This window comes from Phalaenopsis equestris, unplaced genomic scaffold (assembly GCF_001263595.1).
Source record: "Phalaenopsis equestris unplaced genomic scaffold, ASM126359v1 Scaffold000134, whole genome shotgun sequence".
Lineage (NCBI taxonomy): Eukaryota > Viridiplantae > Streptophyta > Magnoliopsida > Asparagales > Orchidaceae > Phalaenopsis > Phalaenopsis equestris.
The window spans coordinates 3,191,593-3,212,869 of record NW_018164576.1 but is presented as its reverse complement, the minus strand read 5'-3'; the positions used below and the strand labels follow the sequence as shown (position 1 = coordinate 3,212,869).

Here is a 21,277-nt window from a genome sequence, read left to right as displayed (position 1 = left end):
TAACAGATGAATACCAATTATTTGAGTCAGATTTATGATAAATAATATGACCAATTTTGGGTTAGCGGACCAAATTCAAGTTGGTGGGTCACCCTCAAATCAATCTTGGGTTAGCTTAAATTAGATAAAAAAAAATTAAATGGGTTAGTATATTTTGCCCACTGAACAAAAAAAATTAATTAGGCGAACACATACTAAAATATTTCTAGTCAAGTTTGAGTCTAGACGTCCTATCAAAACTAAAAAATAATAATAATAAAAAAAATCCTTATTTCTCCCGCTCCATTTCCCGGCCATTCCTCTGGCCGAAACCTAGCCCGCACTCGCCGGCCCTTCGTCGCTTTTAGAGCTAACTGTGGGAAGGCAACGAAGGGATAGCCGCTGGCTCCCGACCCTCGTCGGATTTGCCCAAACCATCGCGCAGGTGACTGAACCATCGCGACACCGTCCCGCGCAACGACTAGATCGCCGGACCATATACAACATTCGATCTTTCTCCTCCTTCCCCTCCGCTCCTACCCGAAAACATCGAGTAAGGTAAGCCTGTCGGCTAGCTGTACGTGGGAAGGCAGCAACGAGATCGACATACTTTGTAATCTGCACTCGTTTTCTTTTCTTAAGTTCACGTGGTTGCTTGCTTTCGGTTATTAATTTACAAAAAAAGAAAGACAATTAAGAACCATCATACAATAATTGTTCAACTTTTATGTGCGCATTTACCCTAAAATGTAATTGACAGCTCTGAAGTTTGCCGCTAATAGATCAAGGGCTTCTCCACTGGGCTAAGTGTAGGATGGAATTTAGATAATAAATAGGATGGGGCATTAGCAGTTTATGTTGCTGATTATGGATGCGTTAACATCTAGTGTGCTAGTTTTATAACTTACTGAATTGTTTTGTACTAAATGATCTTTTTTATTTTCTATGATTCTGTTCTATATACGAAAACCGTGTTCTCTGATACTGTTGCTCGCTTATTCTCTGCGTAGAGTTCGCAGACCGGTGTTGTTTCATACCGTTGCTCGCTCACACTCTGTCTAGGGTTTGTGGATTGGTCAAGCCAAGTAAATGAAGCAGTTCCCGGAGAAGCTGAGATGCACCAAGGAGCCATACATAGAGGTCACAGGTCACCATAGAATGTAAGACTATTTTATTGTGCTCGCTTTAATGGAATTTATTGACTCTTGCATAGGGTATGTTACTGAATTTTTTTAATATTTCTGCCAGTGAAAACATTCATTTCAGTGTACATTCTGGGGACGAAATAAGAAGACATGCAGAGGTTCAGGTTTGGAAGGACAGCATTTATGATATAAATGTTAAGCCCGTGCCCAATGGATTGCTCGACCTTAGAATGGTACTTCTTTTGCCATGCTTACCATTTTGAATTAAAATATTCATTTTCAAATTTTTTTTTCCTGTTATGTTCTTTGTTCTATTCTTGTTGATAAGGAATTGTTACTGTTTCTATCTTCCACCATGTCCATAATTTATTTGATTGTCTACTATAACACTCATGAATCACTGAAATTTATGTACCGTGCATGATAATTTGCTGTTATTACTTAATTCTTTGATTTATTGTGAATGACAAAAGAAGTTACAAATTTGTTTGCCATGATTGAGATGCTAACATGATATGATCTTTCAAGGTGAAGTGGGAGTTTACTCGTGAAGAATAGTGAAGTGTCTCCATATGCCCTTGGCAGGGATGCTACAAATTTGCACGACTATCCTATATTTTTTAAGAGAGCACTACGCAAATTTAGAATTTTGTACTTATCATAGACACAATTGTGCACATTTAAATAAACAAAATGACAAAGTTAGCAATATTTTAAATTTGGCTTGTTTTAGTTTCTCGGTGTTTCTATTTCAAATTTAGTTTACTTGCGTAGACATGCTTTTGATGATCATACCTATAGAGAACATGTTATGGTATCTTCTATGCTAAGAATTTTCTCGGATTCAGTTTGATTTCTATATTATTTTGGCCGTGGTTTGTTGTTGTTGGTTTTACGTTTTATGGATTATTTCCAATTGGGCTTGTTGCTTAGATGAGCTGTTTATTTCTTGACACTATAGCAATGCATTATTATGTGATGTGCTTTTCTGACAATTGCTAACAAGTGCTTTTTCACATGACAATGGTTTTGTAACTTTGAGGTAGCTCCTTGCTTATCTCCTCTCCTATTTATTTGTAGCAGCTATTCATGCCTATCCATGTAACTTTTGGAATTTATGTTTTGATGTTTAATTTCATCTAGGATTGTTTACTTTAATGATCGTTCATATGGAATTATGGCATGCAATTTATCAATTGATTGCTTCATAAATTTCCTCTTTTATTTAGTTTGAGTACCAATTGGATGTTAAATTTTTCTAACGTGACTAGTTTTTTGCTAGGAAATCGTCTCTTTGATTTGACATGATACTTGGATTTTCTTATTTTGGGATCTCCCACATTATTCTTTTATACTATATAATTTGATATTTGGGTTTGTAAGTATGATTGATTTTTGGTCAACACTACCACAACTGATTTTTCTTATTTCGATTTGATTAGGAATCAAAACTTACTTTTTATGTTTTTAATTTTCTCTCAAAATTCCTTGATTTGGATCACTAAATTATTGTTTGGAATATATTCTTTGTATATTTTTGACTAAGGTTTAAAATTGCACAATTGGGTACTAGACAATTTCATTCTTGAGGCGAGACTAAGCCTCAAGGCATTTTGAGGCGCATAAGTTTCATGTAAAAAAAAAAAACGATAAATTAATAAAATTTGCATGAATTATAGGGTGCGTACTAAGAAAGAACATATAAAAAAAATTGAAATTGAAGTTTAGGTAATGCATGTAAAAATTAATTGGAATTGAGTGGTGTAAAAATTTAAGTTTAGGTGTTGAATATGTAAATACGTTGGAATTGAGTGGTCAGCATGTAAATCTTCCCCAAAAAAAATCTAGCCATTCATGGTAAAGATTCACATAATTCAGAAACTAATGATACATCTCTTCGATGCTTTTGCCTTTCGAAACTGGTGCATCTTGCGGAAGGAATCAATATCCTGGTTTAATGACGTTTTATCAAATAGAAGTATCCCATATATGATGCATGCTGCTATGATCTTGAACTTTATTGTGGGTATTTTTGTTTAGAATTTCAAAATCTTTTATTTTTTTTTGGATTATACCGTATTTTAATTTTTGTCTGAAATAATCAATAGTTGTTTTAAGATTAACATCATTTTAGGTACAAAAGTTTCATGTTTTTGCATGCTAGATATGCATTAGAACCGTAAGTATTAGATTGTCTGACATCACCACCTATAATAAACTTAATGTAGTATCTATTTGCATGTTGATTCATGCACAAATTGTTCCTGTGACTTGATAGCTCAATAACACATTTAATTTTTATGGAGATAAAAGGAAACTGTGAGATTCTTTATTTATTAAAAATTCAGAGAATGAATGATCCTTTTGATGAGTATGCCTTTATTTTGCATATAATGCAATTTTTGAAACTATGTTTGGGTTGTTTGGTATGCTTGAACACATATATAATTGGTTGTTAAATGCAAAATAAAAAACATATATGCCACCATGCCATAAAAAAAATTCACTCATACCATTTGTTGATAAAGATGATGATTATGAGTGCATGTATTGCGGGCTTCGAAAATTTCGGACCGCTTCTTACGACATCTCTTTGCATTTATTTTTTTTTTAGAGAAAGCATTGGAGGGTCAAATTTTCATAAGTCAGATTGGATTGTAGATAAGATACTAGCCAGAGATTTCGTCCCATTTTGCGAGGACCTTTTGATCGGGGTTCAAGGTTTCCCATATGCGCAAACCCCTATGGTTAATTACTCCACTTGAAAACGAGAGAACACTTTTGATTAAGGTTACTCATTAAGAATTGAGTATTCAATATACAACAACAACAGACTTAGGATTTTAAATTGTAAAATCTATCACTTGAAGCTTAAAGCGGATGGTGGGGGAATGAAGACGAAACCTGATCGAGATCCCATTGTTTCATCTTCATGGGACGTTGTGGTCCTTGAACTATTTAGTCAAATGAGGTAGCCAACTCAACATGACAGAAGGATTTTGTCAGCAGTTATGGGTTGCGTCGTCCAAGAAATTCTTGTAGATCTGAGGTGAATGTTTGTCTAAAGGGATAAATTTAAGTGGATCTTAACTAACAAAAGTCATTGTGCCAATCAATTGTACCCTTATAATTCACAACTCGAAGGGTAGAAAGCCATTTAGTAACCTACAAGCTGCGACCATGACAGTAATATAATGGTGTTGTTTGGCGACAACTACCCGGTCGTAGGGATCTGGTCATAACCTCTATTTTGTGGTATCATTTGACGACAAAACCACGCAGACAGAGGATTCAAGCCACGTTCTTACTGATATGCAATTATTTTGATAGCAAATATATTGTTACATTTGATATGACATTCACCTCTTTGTGAATTGAAGTCAATCAGTAATTTCTAACCCTCTATAAACTGTTACGGAGGGTGGACAGGGTTTGCCTTAAGTCTTAAGCGATTAATTTTAACTTGATTTTTAGTTGATTATTTTGAAAATCTTGATTTAAGAGATTGACTCATTCTGTTAAAATCTTCAATCAACGCGGTCATCACCGGAGAATTGAACATTTTAAAGCTTTTATATTCAAAAGGGGAGACCTTTAGTTTTGCTAATTTAAGTTTTTCAAAGTGTAAGTTCTGCCGACTCCTATCTTTATTGGTAGGAGGGTTAGACTAGGCGATTTGGACTTGTAAATTCTTATTTTAAGATTTGGACATTTATTAGGACGTATTAGACTCGTCATTTTCATTCATTGGATGGAGGATGATCAGATTAGTGGAGTGAGACTTATAACTTTATCCTATAGACAATACGACCCACTTAGGCCGTGCAACATTCTCGAATCTCATATTTGAATATTCTATATATTGGTTGGAACACATCCAGACATTTAATTTATGTATTTGTGTCATTTTAGCTGGAGCATTTAGTGTCTTAAAACAATTTATATGATTTTAAAACATGAATTAAATCAAATAGCTTGAAAGAGTGCATTTTGAAAGGTTTGGATAAATCTTGTGATTTTTATAATCAAATCAAATATTATCTTAAGACTTAATAAAGTCATAAAGTCATTTAAACATCTAGAAAGTTTATGTGAATATTATAACTTTACGCCGCACACAAGTTTTCATTTTAAGCATTTTAACGCTTTCTATTCACTACGAGCCTAAATTTTATCATTTTTAAAAGTTTTAAGAGCCTAAATTTAATATTTTTATGTCTTGAAGGTTTATGTTTTAAAAGTCTTAAGAGCCTAAATTTTTTAAAAGCTCGAGTTTCCGATATTTTAATCCCTAAAAGCATAAATTTTAAAAGTTCTAGTTTTTCAATCATTTTAAATTTGAATGACTCAATTTTATGTTATTTTATAAGCTTGCACTTTTTAAAAATTGAAATTAATTACAAGTCAAAATCACCGGAGATTTTGATGGCCTCCTGGTGTCAACGCCCGTTAGTGGACAATGGAGAATGCCAACCTTTCGAGCTATCTCAAAAGAATCACTGGTTAGTTTCGCAAGACACTGCGATCGTGGAGCAAAAAGACTATTTAACCCGCTATCACAAAAAATGGAGGGCCTTCAACGCACCAACAGTAAATTTCAAATCACAAGCAGAGAGTTCCCTGATTTTCAAAATAATTCTCCAGACGAGTTTGCAATTTTTCTCGCCTCTCTCCTTAAATGGAGGTTTTCAAAAAGCTTCCCAATCGCCCTAATGTTGTACATGCAGGAAAGCATGAAACCTTGATTTTAACAGAATTCTTCTAACAGGTTCGCATATTTCCACGCAAGACTGGTACTGCGCTCTCCTTGAATGGAGGTTTTCGAAAAAGCTTCCCAATTGCCCGAATATTGTATCAGCATGAAAGCATGAAACCCTAATTTAAAAAAATTCTTCAAATGAGTTCACAATTTTTCGTACTTTGCTTTCCTCGAATGGAGGTTTTCAAAAGAAGTTTCCTATTGCCTGAATTATACTATTTCGAGCTTCAATGGTGTTGACGGCAAAAATCTTTTGGATCAGTGATTTGAGAATTTTGCAGAAGCACATCAATTGCAGCCAAGGATGGAACAAATGACTTATTTATAAAGTGAACTTTCTCCTGAATCCCTTGCCTTGCCACGGAATTTTTTTATTTATCCTTCAAACTTTATCTGACCTTTCATATCCAACTATCATTGCATGAATTGCAGGCGCTTCAAACTTTTTTCTCAGATCAATTGAAGACTTTCATAAAATGTCTGAAGAAATAAATCTTGTCCCTGCACAAGTGATACGCTGCTTATAATGACAAAGAGATCTTCATTTAGAACTCCAAGAGATTCACATATATGCTTCAGAACCCTCTGGACAATTTAATCTCTAGCAATTTCCATCAGTTCTTTGCTATTTCCAAGATGAAAAGCATAAGTTTTTGGCAAATGGATACCTAAACGTTCATGCGTCTTGTTATTCGACTACTCAGTTTGGAGTCAATCATTGCAGCTGCGACAAAATGCATATTCTTAATGTATCCAATTTAAAGTAATGTCCTCGCATCTCGTATATCCACCTTAGAATCTTTGGATGAACTTGGAGGAGATGTTTCTTAAGCACAAAATCAGGCCATATTCGGTTAACAGCTGTGTTTAAAGCAACCACATAAGCTTTGAGAGCAAGATCAATTGCTTATTTGACCCTTTGCCGAAGGGATCTGCACACTCCTTTTCTTCATCTTATGCTCTAAACTATGATTTATTTCATTGTCCTCGACAGCTTTTTGATACATGATCCATATGGCTTGGGCACCAATGTTTCTTAAAAGAAATGCTAACTTCATTGACAGCAAATTTCCACCAACCGGCCCTAGGAGGCGAGTGCCATCCACCGCTGTTGAAGATAGAGTGTTGTCCTTGCGACAATCGAATGTGTCCGAGGGTGCTGCAAAAAAAAAAAAAAAAAAAAAAAGGGTTGGCATTGTAAGATAGAGTGGAGAGGAAGAAAGATGAGAATTTCGGGTCTCTGTACATTGATCCCGCTGTTGCTTTCCAGTTTTCGCTAATTGCGATTGTATCATGAGGGGTTCGGGAAAACTCACATGAACAGGGAAGAAGATGAAGCACAGGAGGAAGAAGGATGGGAGTTTTGTACTCTGTATGCCTTGATCACGTTATTTATTTTCCACCGATGGGCACAATAAGGAATTTCAGGTTCTGTCTGCAGCGATGCCATCATTACCTTTTTGCTAGCCTTATCCTTGATTGTATTGTAAGGACTGCAATCACAAGGGCTTCAACCGGAGCCACTCCATGCTACGATCACTCCGTTTGTTTCTCGGCTAGTCCTAGGCACTGTCATCGTAGGAGGAAGACGGGGTTTTCTTACAAGATTTCTGTCAGTCCCCCCTTTTTAGAACAACTATGAAAAGGTTTTTAATAAGAGCCCTAACAGTGGAGTGCAGGAGTTGTTATTGGTGAGCATGAGGCGTGCAAATTTCAAATTAAAATTAATTAAATTTAATAATATTTATATTTTTAATTATGATGTGATGACAACAGTCATAGGATATGCTAGTTTTTGAGCGAGTTGGTGGGGCTTAATGTAGATTCTGACCCAACTTTTGGAATTTTTTTTTAAGGAGGTGAAATCGAAATCATTATGTAATGTGTATGGCCGTACATTTTGAATAAGCGTTCATCGATTCATCAATTTTTACTTACATTATTACCGATTACTTTACGACATCTTGCTTTCCTTTGCTGCTTACATCTATTAAATATCATTAAAATTGCTTCAGGGCCCTCCAAATCGAAATTTTACATGTGCTACATGTCATGGGACTTTTGCTGAGTGTCCTGGACATTTTGGATGCTTGGAGCTTACGCTTCCAGTTTTTAATATTGGCTATTTTAATTCTATATTGAACATTCTGAAGTGCATCTGTAAGGTAATTCCTTTTCCTTACTGACTCTTTTTCCGCTATTCTCATATATATATATATATGTATATTCAAAAAATATATCGATTATACTTTACTTTTTAAAGTTAAATGCAGAAATGTTTCTACTTAAAGGTTTGTTTTAGTGATTACTAAATTCTTGTGAACTCCTGCCAGGCTTGTGGTAGAATACTTCTTTCAGAGAAAGAGCGGAAATTTTTCTTGAGGATAATCCGAAAGCCTCGAGCAGATCCAACTCAGAAAGATCATTTACTTAAGAAAATTAGAGAAAAATGTAGTTTTCATTGCTTCCATTGTGGCTACAAAAATGGTTTGTTCTCAAACAAATGTCAACATCTTTCATGTCTTATTGAAATGCTTTGATCATTTTGTTTCTAATTTGGTTAAATTAAATTTTTTTGAGTTAAGTCATACCACGTTATAATTTTTTGAAGAAATTGTAGAAAATGTTAGCTTTGGATTTGTATTCAACGGAGTTGCAAAACTCCTATATTTTCTGCTCTATTTCTATGATGTCAATGTTAAATTTCCTTTTGGGAATTGCTAATAGTTAGTTGAATTGAGCCTTGAAAAACTAGAATGGTGCTCAAGGACTAAAGAGATGGAGGTTGTGCTGAAAATGATTTAAAAGAATTTGTTGGAAAAATTTAGCTAATATAGTACTAAAACTAAGTACCTCTTACTTAGAATAGAGAGTACAGATGTCTCCTAATGGTGTTTTCACCATTGAAAATGACATTGAACCTTATATTTTAGTTTCTATCTTGTTGATTATCTAAATGGACCTGCTCAAAATTTCCATATGCTGGGGAAATAAAAATTGCTTATATAAAACTCTTTATGCAATGGACAATGAGGTAGAATAATTGTCCTTTTCTTGTTATTTTGTACTTTTGTGGTTATATTGCAGCTCCGTTTCCCTGTTACTTTTAAGTAGATCTATAAAATTCATTTTGCATTACTGAATCATTGATAACGATATCTACTTGTACAAGGAAATATTAATACTTTTTTTTTATTTTGTTATTTTCTTGTTTCTAATTGACGTTAATTTTGGCAATGAAGGTGTGGTGAAAAAATTAGGTTCTTCTCTTACAATAGTTGAAGATTTAACTAAAACGATTGATGGGAGGGCATATGAAATCCGTGTTGCATTATCCCACATGAAGGATAATGCCTCTTTCCAATCAATTAATGCTCTTCGTCCCCTTAAAGTTCTTTCTCTGTTTAAAAGAATGCTTGTTGAGGTAATTGATCTCTTAGTTCTCTATGGCTTGTTGAATTTTTTTTCTTTTAGATATATATTTTGTTAACGTATGGATGTTTTTTCTTTTAGATTTATTTTTTTTAAAGTTTGCTTATTTGGTTCTGTTCTCACTACAGGATTGTGAATTACTTAATATGAAGGATAGGCCTGAGAAGTTTATTATTACTGACATTGCTGTGCCACCATCTCCTATCCGTCCTTCTGCTTTAATGGACTCTGAAATGAGGCCAGTTGATGGTTTTTACTTTTTGATTCTCCTTTACCAGTGTTTTACTGATTGTATGATGGAGTCTGACTTTACTTATTGCAGCAATGAAGACGACATTACTGCCATCCTTAAGGGTATAATCAACACAAATTCTATTCTCAGAGAGGACCTTGAAGGTGCTGCTCCCTTGTTTAAATGTTTGGTGAGGTTCATGTTTTTTCCTCGGATGCTTTTTCTTGTAGTGAACCGTTTAGTGTTTAATTTTTTTTCAAGCTTATTAGCATTGTGAAATTAACTTTTGATTTTAATATTGGCAGGTTTAAGTTTTGCATGTGGAAAAAGAAATTAATTTAAGGACTGTTTTTGTTTTTGGCAAAAGGAGCGCGTGCATTCATTTTGCAGGAGTTTCATAAATGTGGTTGTGTAGTCGGATGAATTTCAAATGCAATTTAAAATTACAATATATTGGAATTCATTCTCAAGTTTATTTTCGAAGTATTTAGATTTTACTAGATTTGGGTGAATTCCAAATGCAGTGCTTTATGTAGTGTTGCCTGTTATTGCTTGCTGTCCGTTGCCTGGTGGCGATCGCTGTCGCTGCTTGCCTCCCCATCACCCACCTCTTAGTGGTGGTTGCCTTCGTTGCTTGCATCTCTCCATTGCTACCGATTATTGCCAATTATTGGTTGCCAACGAGCATGCTCTATGCATACATATTTTTTTTGGTGTGGTCATTCATGTCACGACCCGACTCAGGGCTTAAAATTAACCAAGAAGAGTACAGATGGTTGGACGATGTAAATTAAATTTTATATTATCGTTTACAATTTAACAGATGTAAGAGCCATAAAAAATTAAATTAAAGAGGTACAATTAAAATCACCTTGCTGGTGGTTGTCCGCATTTTCTATAAACATTTTTTCGTTCATCGTTTATCTTTTAATAATTTAATTAAACTTGAAAAATTAGTTAAAAGAACTGTGAGCTAAACGAGTCGGTGAATACTTATACTTTTAAACTACAATTTTACAAAGAAAAGAAAGAACAATAGGCATGTTAGTTAAGTTTTTTTATAAATAAATATTCACATATAACATGCTATTCAAAGAGGTATATATCATTTCATTTCTATACGACTGTCATGTGAAATACTGTTTAAAAATTGTGTCAATTAAGATATATCAGTATAAATATCCTTTTCCATTTACGTGCACGGGTATATTAGTGTTCCCCCCACTAGTATTATCAATGGGTGCTCCATCATAGCCAATCACACGCATACAAGCAATCATCATAAACATATGTATTCATCTCATTCATTCAACATGCTATATAAAACATACACCAAATGCATGAGTAAGTACCCACAACATTTATAACGATATGACCAATAAAAAAAATAACATCAATCAAAATAAATCATAGACAAATATCATCAACTGCAATCATATTTGAAAATAAATAAAATATTACTAATTTTTAAAAGTACAAGCACTCACATCGATGACACTTAATTTGATAAGATTTTGCCCTACGTTGACTCTTCTAAAGTGAAAACCTAACATAAACATGACATGAAATTTAATTTATTTATTATTTTAAGTAAACTATTAACTTTTCATTATTGTTTAAGCATTGAATTTCCATTATTTTATTATGCTTATATTTTATTCAAAACATTATATATATATATATATATATATGTATATTATTAAATCAATATAAGAAACTCTTTTTAAGTTTTACCTTGGTTGCCTTAAAGGTCACCTTCACACGGCTTCTCACTACTCCGCCTTCTCCTTTGCACGCCTCCACCCTCCCATTCGCGTTGGATAGCACGTTCTCTGCGACTTTCTTCTCTTCGACTTCTTCAATGCTCTGAGATTCTCTTCTGCTGCTTCTCTTCTTTTTTGACGCTCGGCTAGGGCACGATCACACGCAAGGAAGCTTCTCTTTCTTCTTCCTCTTCAACTCGACATAGTACCCACGCTGCCTCCTCCTGTGTCGACCTCCTTTCCTTCACACGCTGTGGATAATTCAATCTCGCTGCTTACTGTCAGTCAACTTTTTTTTATTTTGAAAGTAATTTTTTAAATTTAATTTAATATAAGAGGTATATAGTTTGAGTTTTGAAAGTAGTATGTTTTAATTTTCAAAGAATGAGACCAATTGGATCTCATTAGTCTAATAGTTTGCATAATCGTGCCCGATACCTCGAATACTACATCTTCCTGAAAAGATAAGTGTATACCTCGGCGATGGACCCAATCCTGCAAACTAAGAGATTTGTGATATCCGTTTGATTTGCGAACTTTTTATGTGTGACCGACAAGTTTCCCTACCTAATATAAAGATTAAGTAGGGTTTATTTTACCTGTGTTCCAAGATCCCTATAGAGTCAAACCCCTATAGTTAATTAATCTCAAATGGCGGAGGTCACTTGAGAAAACTCTCGATAATGATCAGATGTACTAGTCTTCAAGAATTCAAAGTTTAGGTTTTCACGGTAGGACGTGGAAAAACAAGTAAGTGTGACTCATATAAGAACATTTATTTTTAGGAGTTCAAAGAAAGGAAAATGTAGGGGACGTCACATATCTTGAGGAGAACCCTTAGTGACTTCTCAAACTATCCTACTGTGTGGCTGCTTTTTGAAGATGATGTTATTCGAGTGTTCAATTTTGACACTTTTATTATTTGGGACTTACATTTGTATAATATACAATTATGGAGATAGTTCGCAGTGATAGAAGGGTTTACGTCGTACCGGACGACAACCTTGGAACCTAAGGTGAGTTAGGTCTTACGCTGCACAACATGGTTACACATGAGCTTAAAGAGGGTGTGAGGATTTACGTCACGCCAGACGAGCTATCTCGATGTCTTATGGGTTGTTATTATGTTATGTAGAGAATGCTGAAGATCCTTTTGTTGCTCGATCCAAGCCCCTCGCCGTGTTGCCCACGAAGTTGGCTCCAAGCTCCTTATTGAAGTAACAGTTTTAAAGCCTAATGTTTAAAAAGTTTTACTAGGTGTGTTTAAGTGACAAGTTTTCTTATTATTCAAGCATTATGAGGCGGTTATATTTGATTAAAGCGACACCGGTTAGGATCCCACTATTCTCTCGTTCCAGTACTATTATTTTCTTTTGAATTTACTTAGTCTAAACGAGTTGTTAAGCTCATTTAAACTGGGGAGATCTCGTTAGCAACAGTGGGTTACCTCATCCGAGTGACTCCCGCAAATTCAAAAAGATGTGTTATATATTTTTTTTGGTTTTATTTTGTTTTGAAAATGTTGTTTAATTTTGAAAAATGGTTTTATAATTTTTTGTTTTGGTATATGTTTTTCAGGTAAAGTAAATAAATGCTGGTAAGAGCTGTGCTGCAAAGTAAATAAATAAAATTGCATTGCATAAAATAAATGCGTACTTGGGCCTTTGCCACCGCTGCATGATTAACATCTTAAAACAAAATAGATTTGCAAAAAAATTAAATAAATTGCAGAAAATAAGCGGAATCATCCAGTATGAGAAAGTTGGAAAATGAGTCATTAAAAAAACACAAGTAAAAGAAAACCCATAATCACATATGGAAGACCGAGACTTGGTGTAAGACATTGGTAAAGGTGAGGGCTCAGAGCTAGATTGTGTGCTTCCCGACCTTGAAAAAGAGCTACAACTCGATAATCTACGAGGATAATCCTTAACTTCGATCCAAAATGACTAACAATGAACTTTTATAAGGTTTTATTAAAAAAAAATCTTTGATTTTCATGCAAAAGCTGTTGTTTAAATTTTTTTTATGCAGAGTTCTTTTCAACATGCATAAGAGATTTTGTTTTATTGTCGTAAATATTTTGTAAATTAGTATATTCCACATGCTAGTCACTCTAATCGGGCTAGGACTACTGACGATCTAAGAGTGTCGGGGGCAATAATCCCACCAAGAGTCGACGAATAGTATCATCAGTTCTTTCCTCTCCCCTCATTGAATGTGAGGTAGAAGATACTATTGTAATAATCCCACTTCGTATCCCTCGTTTAAGCATACATGAGTAATGTCGTCATCGCCCTCGCCACCTAGACCCTAAACTGATTCTTGTTCTGTGATTCATATGTGGCATTAACAAATGTCCCTAATGTTAGGAGGATTTGAGTGTAATGTTCAAGCTTAAATCTTGGTGCATTGAGTTTCGCTGTAGGTTAGGTCATTGATGGTGATTGAATTTCACTATTTGATTTAATTAAGGAAGTCATGAACCACATCTTGGTGCATCATCATGTTTAATGTTTTGATCAATTTGTGGATTAAGATCAAGTGTTTAGTTTCATCATTCATTTGAAAATTAGGTAAATGAATTATCACCTAGGGTGTGCTCCTAAAATCTAGGAAATCTACGCTTCTAACCTGAGCTTGAAATGATCTCTGGTGTTTTACTCTCAATTAAGTGTTTTCCAACTAATCCTTGAATATCTTTTAAGTGTTTTTCAAATAATTAAATCAGAAATTCTCAATTTTTAGTTAACCATTTAACAAGAGAAATAAAACAAAGGAAACGAGAAGGCCGACCCCACTTCCAACACTATCAAAGCCCATGGGCGAAAAAACATGTGATTCGGCCTAAAAAGCGCTTAAATTCTTTCAACAACTGTAATTAAATCGACCCCCGAAAAGAGTGCTTAAATATATTTCAAGACAATGTTTTGATCGGCCCGAAAGTTCTCTAATTCGGCATAAAAAATTGAAGTCCAAAAGCTACCAGATAAGCTCAGAAAAGTGCTGCCCAAAAGCCTCGAAATAAGACTAGAAAGTGCAATCAATAAGCCACCAAACAGGCCCAAAAGGTACAGCAGAACAAACCCCTAAACAGTTCTAAAAACCGTGCATTTAAAGGCTTCAAAATCAGTGTTTAAGGCCTCCATGATTAGCCCTTAAAAGCACCACAAAACTGTGCATAAATTGCCCCAAATTGACCAACAAAAGCACTCCAAAACAGCTCTTAAATTCACCTCAAAACAGTGTGCAAACCTCTCCAAATCAGCCAACAAACGCATCTCAAAGTGGTGGCCAAACAATGTATAATCAGCCCAAAAAAGGTGTTTAAAGGCTCCATTAACAGTGGAAATTGTAGCCCTTAAAGCCCTTTTCAAACAGCCAATGTATTGAGCTAAGACCGTGAAAGTGCTAACAAGCTTTAAGGCTTTTCATGAGCTGTCTAACAACAGAATTTATAAAGGCAGACTCATCCAATTCAATACAACTAGATAGATTTACGTACACATCACCTAATTCTTATGTATTTACTTATATGACACATAAAGTTCATTCTTTACATTTATAACACACAAATCTTTCGCATCACATAAAAAAATATCACTATTTTAAGAAGTAACATACACTTTGAGGCATAGATAAGGTGGTATGCGTGTAAATTGAAGTTTAGGTATTAGGTATGTAAATACATAAGAATTGATTGGTATGTGTCTATAAATCTTCCAGGGCTTTTTTTTTCAAAGAAAGCAAAGCAGCAGCGTGAGTTTTCATAGTAACAATATAAAGAACCATAGGAATCGAAGCATTTTATACAGGACTACAATTTTTCCTAATTAGATAACAATGCAACTAAGGTATAGAACTGGGAAGTAGATTACTTATTCACATTATTGCCTCCTTTAACAAACTCCATCCTAGTCCATTCTCAAAAGAATTCAATTTTAAGTGCTGGAAGAATATGGATTTAAAAATGAACATAACATGAGATAATGGGCTCTGTTAGGCAGCAACAAATACCCCATACCTATGAATCCACAAGATAATAGCGAATAGTTTTCTACCAATACACTGTTGGGGAAGCCACTTGGAGGAACTTTTAACGGCTGACATTTTGGTGGAGGGAGCTGTGAGCAGGGGTTTCTGTAGTGCGTATCAGAGGGGGAGAAGCATGTAAGGGAGAGGGTTTAGGTGTCGAGAGAGAGGAGGCGAGCAGCTAAGGCTTCGATCGAGAGAGGAAGAGGGAGTCAAGCAGGAGAGCTGCGGCGGAGGCGATGGCTTCGGTCGGGGTGAAGAAGCGAGCGGGAGAAGGAAAAGGGGTTTGAATCCCAAGAAGGTGAAGCCTGTGGTATTATATAGGCGTATTATTCAAAGTGGATGTTACGCTAGTGTTTTTCTCGGTTCTTTTTAGATCTCGGAGTTGCTAGCTTGTCTATTTATGTATCGTCGTATAATTTTTCTATTTGAATAAGTCTCTCTCCCGAATCAAATGAATGACTCGAAGAGGAGAGAAATCGATTAGCAAAATGACGTACGACAACAAATAGGCAAACAATTCAAAAAAAGAGAAAATACGGAATGCTTATATAGGGGTAATCCTCGTGTGATGAGTCGAGAGTATACGTCCAAACAAAATCAGATCGAAGTACCCCAGAAAACAACATCCACGAGCAGAATCTCTATATAAGCCATTCGTAACCAGATAACCAAAAAGAACATTTTTGTTATGGGGTCAAAAGTCTCACAGAAGAACATATTCTTACTGGTTAATTACATCTTGAGGAATTTCCAAGAAAACTCTAGATGAAAGGAGTTTCACTTTATTATCATGAATCTGAGGCAGAGGTTATCAAAAGATGATTATTTTTTATGGGACGGTCCTAATGATTTGAAGCTCACGCCAAGTCATCAGACAGAGAGTAAATCTCTCACATCCAAATGGATAGCGACTCCTCAACACACGGTACCTACGAAATAACCGTAGATCACTTGACGGGGGTATCCCGATACGTCATAGCACGTCTGGGCCGTAAGGGCAGATGACAAATCGTCGCATTCCAAACGTGCGTCAGCTTATCGACATCGGGTCGTCAAAGCGATATCAACGAAGTCAAAAAAAGCAAAGAGGGCTTAACAGGGGCAGTCAAAGGCGGGGAGAAGTAATCCTAAGAGGTAGAGGTAGCCAAGTCGGGGTACCACGGACCCGTCATCCCAAGCCACTAGGACCTTAAGTCTACCTGGTCGTGAAGGTAGTCGATCCAACACAACTAGAGATCACTGGTCAGTGATCCGTGAATCGCATCGTCCGCGGGGACCTCGGTAGCCTTAAGGTCAAAGGAAGGAAACTCTATCCTATCACTAAAAGCTAGAGCTCCAAGAGGTGGGACTTGTACCTGCCGAAGTAGCGAAGAAGCCTCAAGAAAGAAGGAGAAGGGAGGTTCAACTACAAAGCTGAAAACACTCAAACAAGATGACTTATATGCCGTCTGGATCGGGGTGCCTCCTAACATCCTAAACGTACTAAACAACCGCCTAAATGAGATTATGCTGGGCCAGTCGGATTGGAGAAGCACGGGGGCCCAAATATGATGCAATTATCTAGGATGCAATTATCTAGCATATTCCTAAGCGTGGAGGCCCTATTAAGTATGATTGGGTTATACCCATGGATGCAAACCATTTTTAAAACCGGCCCGAAGGCCATGCAAAATGTGAAGATTGATTTAAGAAAATCTTGAAAGTTTTAACCCTAACATTTTGATTATCTTAATCTTTTATTATTAGGATTTTTAGTTAAAAAGAATTAGAACGTGAGGTTCAGATACGCAGAAAGAAACAATATAAAACGCTCTAACATGCAAAGACACGAGAATAGAAAGAAAAGAAAACACCCCAAAAAAATATATAAAAAGGCCAAATGCTGCTGGACCGACAACATAATCCAGGAAATGCAGTAAAAGCGACCGAACTTCCTATATACATACCCGGTCCTAAGTCTATACAAAAATGTAAAATTTGGACTTAAGGTATATGACATGAGCTGCTGCTCCTGGTCCTCGTCACATAGTTCAGTGCGTCATCTGCTTCGAAACCCATGCTCGTACTTTATTTCCGATACAGATTCTCATAAGACTCTATCAAATACGTTTGAAATAGAAAATAAAGACTCGACCTGCATAAAACAAAATAAAACATAAAACAAATGTTAGCGGGCACGCCATGCATCGTAAAAATAATAAGCCGTGTCCTATAATTGGGGGAGCTAAAGAGCATCTGCAAGCAAATGATTAGAAATTATTACATGTTCCCCCCATGATAACATTTGTGTGAGTGTGTAAATAGGCACGACGCTTGCAGAAGATCGCCCTAATATATTATCATACACAAGAAGCATGCAAGCACACCGAAAAAAGCGGAAAGGAGACACATGGCTAGCGCAAGACAACATAACACACGACAATAGCCAGAAGTGTCGAAAATACTACCTAGCATCTTAAAACCTAGCCTAACACATCAACCTAGCATCTAAGTGTGGGGTGAGTCTGGGTATGGTATGACTTTGACGGGGTCGTCACACCGGCCCCCTCCTAAAGATCCGAAAAATCTAAAGGGTGTCACGAAGAGGGGTGACACAAATTAGATCCAATAGATCCTTAGCACAGTCATACTCGTGTCAATCCCGATGACTTAACTCGCATTGCTCATCGAGATCGACCTGACAAGCAATACTTGTTAATGCATTGCGACCAACACGAGAATCACTCTCCTAACGGGTGGCTCACTATCCATGTGAACATGCAAATGCAAATGATTGGTCAAAACACAAGTGATGAATATACCATGGGGCAGGGACTCGAAGGAAGATGGGTATACCTTAGTGGCAGCGGCCCCAAGAGGATGGGCATGCCGTAGTGACAGCGACCCCAAGAGGATGGGCATGCCGTGGTGACATCGATTCAACGGAATGGGCATGCCAGGGTGACAATGGCTCGAAGAGGATAGACATGCCATCGTGGCAACGACCTTAGGTGGTATGCCGTTAAGACAATGACCTGTAAATCGGGTGGGCACGCCGTGGCGGCAGAGACCCGAATAGAATGTGCAACTTAAGTATATGATCAAAATCATGCAAACAGACGAATGCAAGACAAGATGTAGTGATGCGACCACACATTCACTACAATATGCAAAAATGCCAACACATATGCAGGATAAAGTGATACAAATAATTGGTTGACCGGGTCAAGACATCCGGTCGAACCAGAGCGTCATGCCAACCGGCTCGATAAGGCCGGTTGAAAGTGAAGCGAAGCGAAACGCTCGTCAGGCCGGTGTGGCTGATCGGAGCGAAGTGAAACGCTTGCCGGGCCGGGGCGGCCGGACGAAGCGAAGTGAAAAGCTCGCCGGACCGGGGCGATCGGTCGAGGTGAAGTGAATAGCTTGCCGGGCCGGGGCGGCCCGTCAGAGCTAAGTGAAAAGCTCACCGGGCCGGGGCGACCGAACGGAGCTAAGTGAAACGCTTGCTGGGCTAGGCAGCCGGACGGAGCGAAGTGAAAAGCTCGCCGGGCCGGCCAGTCGGAGCTAAGTGATATGTGAAATGCAAAATGCAACATGCAAACAACCACTTGTAATATGGAGTCATTCCTGTGCTAACGATCTCACCGGGAAAGTTATGGTCAACATATAGAAAAATGACGATTGCTGCCTTTGCTTTGGCGAGGCAGGTGGGGAACTTTTCCTCGGCTCTCCAAGTGGGAAGTTCTCCGTCTTATCGTGAAATGGTCTAGCGATGACATTTTTTCAGATTTCACGACACCTCCGAGCTTTACAAAATGAGATAACTACTCACATTTTCTCATTTCGCAAGAGCACATTCTTCGATCTTTCTAACAAGATCGGAGCTGCTAAGCAAAGGTGAGCGAAAGGAGCTCCAAGCCTTAGGATTTTTATGCTAAGGCTAATAATCAAATAAAATTCGCTCGACTATCGTAGGGGACTTGGTTGCGTAAGGAGAATTCTATCCTAAAGACCACCTCTAGGAAAACAAGTAATCCATCACAAAGATACGTCGTCGCGCCGACACTTGCCGACGCACGCACCCCGTGCGGGCAATCGAATCCGCACGCCTAATGCCACTACAACCTAGGGCTAGCTAGGAAGTAAAAGTACGAAGATGAATTATACCGTCGCGAGGTTTGCGCGAAGCCTAATGAAGTCCGGGAACTTTCTTGCACGGTCCAAGACTTTGTACCACTCCGAACGGTGACAAGGTTTGCCGTCCAACAACGTCGAGAGGCTCCGACGAGGCGTTTGGTCGTCGGAAAAGCGAGGCGACGAAGTGGCGGTGGTGGAACGCCGGTAGCATCCAACCGGGATGAGGAAGGAGCGAGAACCCAAAAAAATGACTCTCTACGCTGTTCTGCTCCGACAAAAATACGACACCGGCGAAACGACTACTAGCGAGGTGAGAGAGATCCGGCACGGGCGACATGCTCTAAAGAGGAGAAAACAAAGGAAATGACGGTGGGGGTAGGCGGTTCCGGCGAAGAAACTCAGCTGGAGACGTTGTAGGAGGCCATCAGAGGGTTGTCGGTGAAAAAAAAAAAGAGCTTGGAAAAAAAATGGGAAGCCTGCACTTATTCTCACAGAGGCTGAAATCGGTACTCTCGCGTCCTATTGGCGTTTTTCTCTAGTGGGGAAATTCCTTTATGGTCACCCAAAACTGGAGATCATTAGGAAGGAGTTTGATGCTATGAAATTATTGGGTAGTTGGAACATTGGCCTACTTGACGGTAAACATGTACTTATTCCACTATCTCATGATGCAGATTACGCTCGCATTTTTTCTCGTAAAATTATCAAAATTACAATCGTTTTATGAAGATTCTGAAGTGGACAGTCGATTTTGATCCAAAAGCGGAGTCCCCTATTATTCCCGTTTGGATAAAGTTTCCGGGGGTTAAAATTACATCTTTTTAACATGAAAATTCTCTACTCTTTAGCAACTGCTTACGGTAAACCTCTCAAGGTGGATAGTCCTACGCTTGCTGTCATTAGACCCTCTATGACATGTGTGTTAGTGGAGAGAGATATCACTCAACCAGCTCCAGATGAGATATGGATTGGTACTATTCACAGTGGGTATTGGCAAAATGTTTAAATGGAACCACATCTTCCATATTGCTCTCATTGTAATATGTTTGGACACAACTCTACTATTTGTTATCGACTGCATCCTCATCTAATGCTAAATATCACAAAAGAACAACCACCTATTGTCCCTGTTGAGAAGATGCAACCTGATCCTCTTCCCAACACCGTTGTTCCTGAGGAAGAACAACTTACTACAACTACAAATCTAGTTGTGCATATACCACCCACTGCTATTGAAGAAGACTCACTAACACGTCAAAACACACAAAAGTGCTTCTTTAATCCAATAACAGATCAGCCGGTATAACATGTAGTTGCTTCTAGTTGCTTCTAATGTTCAATTGTTCAATAATCTGCACAGCTCCAACACACATTAGACCAAGATCAAGTGAGCCAATATTCAGATGAAGAATGGTAGGTCTATTCCAGGAGGAAGAAGAATGGAGGTTGACTCCAGCTCGGAAACTTATTGGATGATACATTGGTCATTACTGGAAATAACAACCATCTCACCAACTTATTAGCTTGCTCAATTTCTAGAACCAGAGACAAGCAAATCCAAATTGGGTGCTCTTTAGCCACCGGATACCTTGTATTTCAACAGTTTTAGGCTTTTTTCTTTTTGTCTCTAATATACTTTTCAGTAATTTCTAGTTTTGAAACCCCTTTTGGTTTTGGTGTTGGCAGAGAGCCATGTTTTGGGCCCTCGAACACATTGTATCAGTATCTTACTTTTTAGTTAATATATTAGCCTTTTGGGCATTCACTATATATATATATATATTTATTAAATATATATATATATATATATATATAT

The 21,277-nt window shown here is 37.3% G+C and overlaps 1 protein-coding gene across 3 annotated transcripts in view; it reads left to right on the top strand.

The window, feature by feature from the left end:
- Positions 1-247: 247 nt before the first annotated feature.
- LOC110021325 (DNA-directed RNA polymerase III subunit 1) overlaps positions 248-21,277 on the top strand; it is a 138,622-nt gene continuing 117,592 nt past the window's right edge. For 2 of the 3 annotated variants that reach the window (XM_020719770.1, XM_020719772.1), the window contains exons 1-8: positions 248-537; positions 990-1,139; positions 1,228-1,357; positions 7,899-8,048; positions 8,217-8,370; positions 9,126-9,307; positions 9,444-9,553; positions 9,638-9,737. In XM_020719770.1, coding sequence (XP_020575429.1) covers positions 1,069-1,139; positions 1,228-1,357; positions 7,899-8,048; positions 8,217-8,370; positions 9,126-9,307; positions 9,444-9,553; positions 9,638-9,737 — 897 coding nt within the window. In that variant the 5' untranslated portion in view covers positions 248-537; positions 990-1,068. The remainder of the gene's footprint in view (positions 538-989; positions 1,140-1,227; positions 1,358-7,898; positions 8,049-8,216; positions 8,371-9,125; positions 9,308-9,443; positions 9,554-9,637; positions 9,738-21,277) is intronic. The other variant, XM_020719771.1, reaches the window with a different exon arrangement.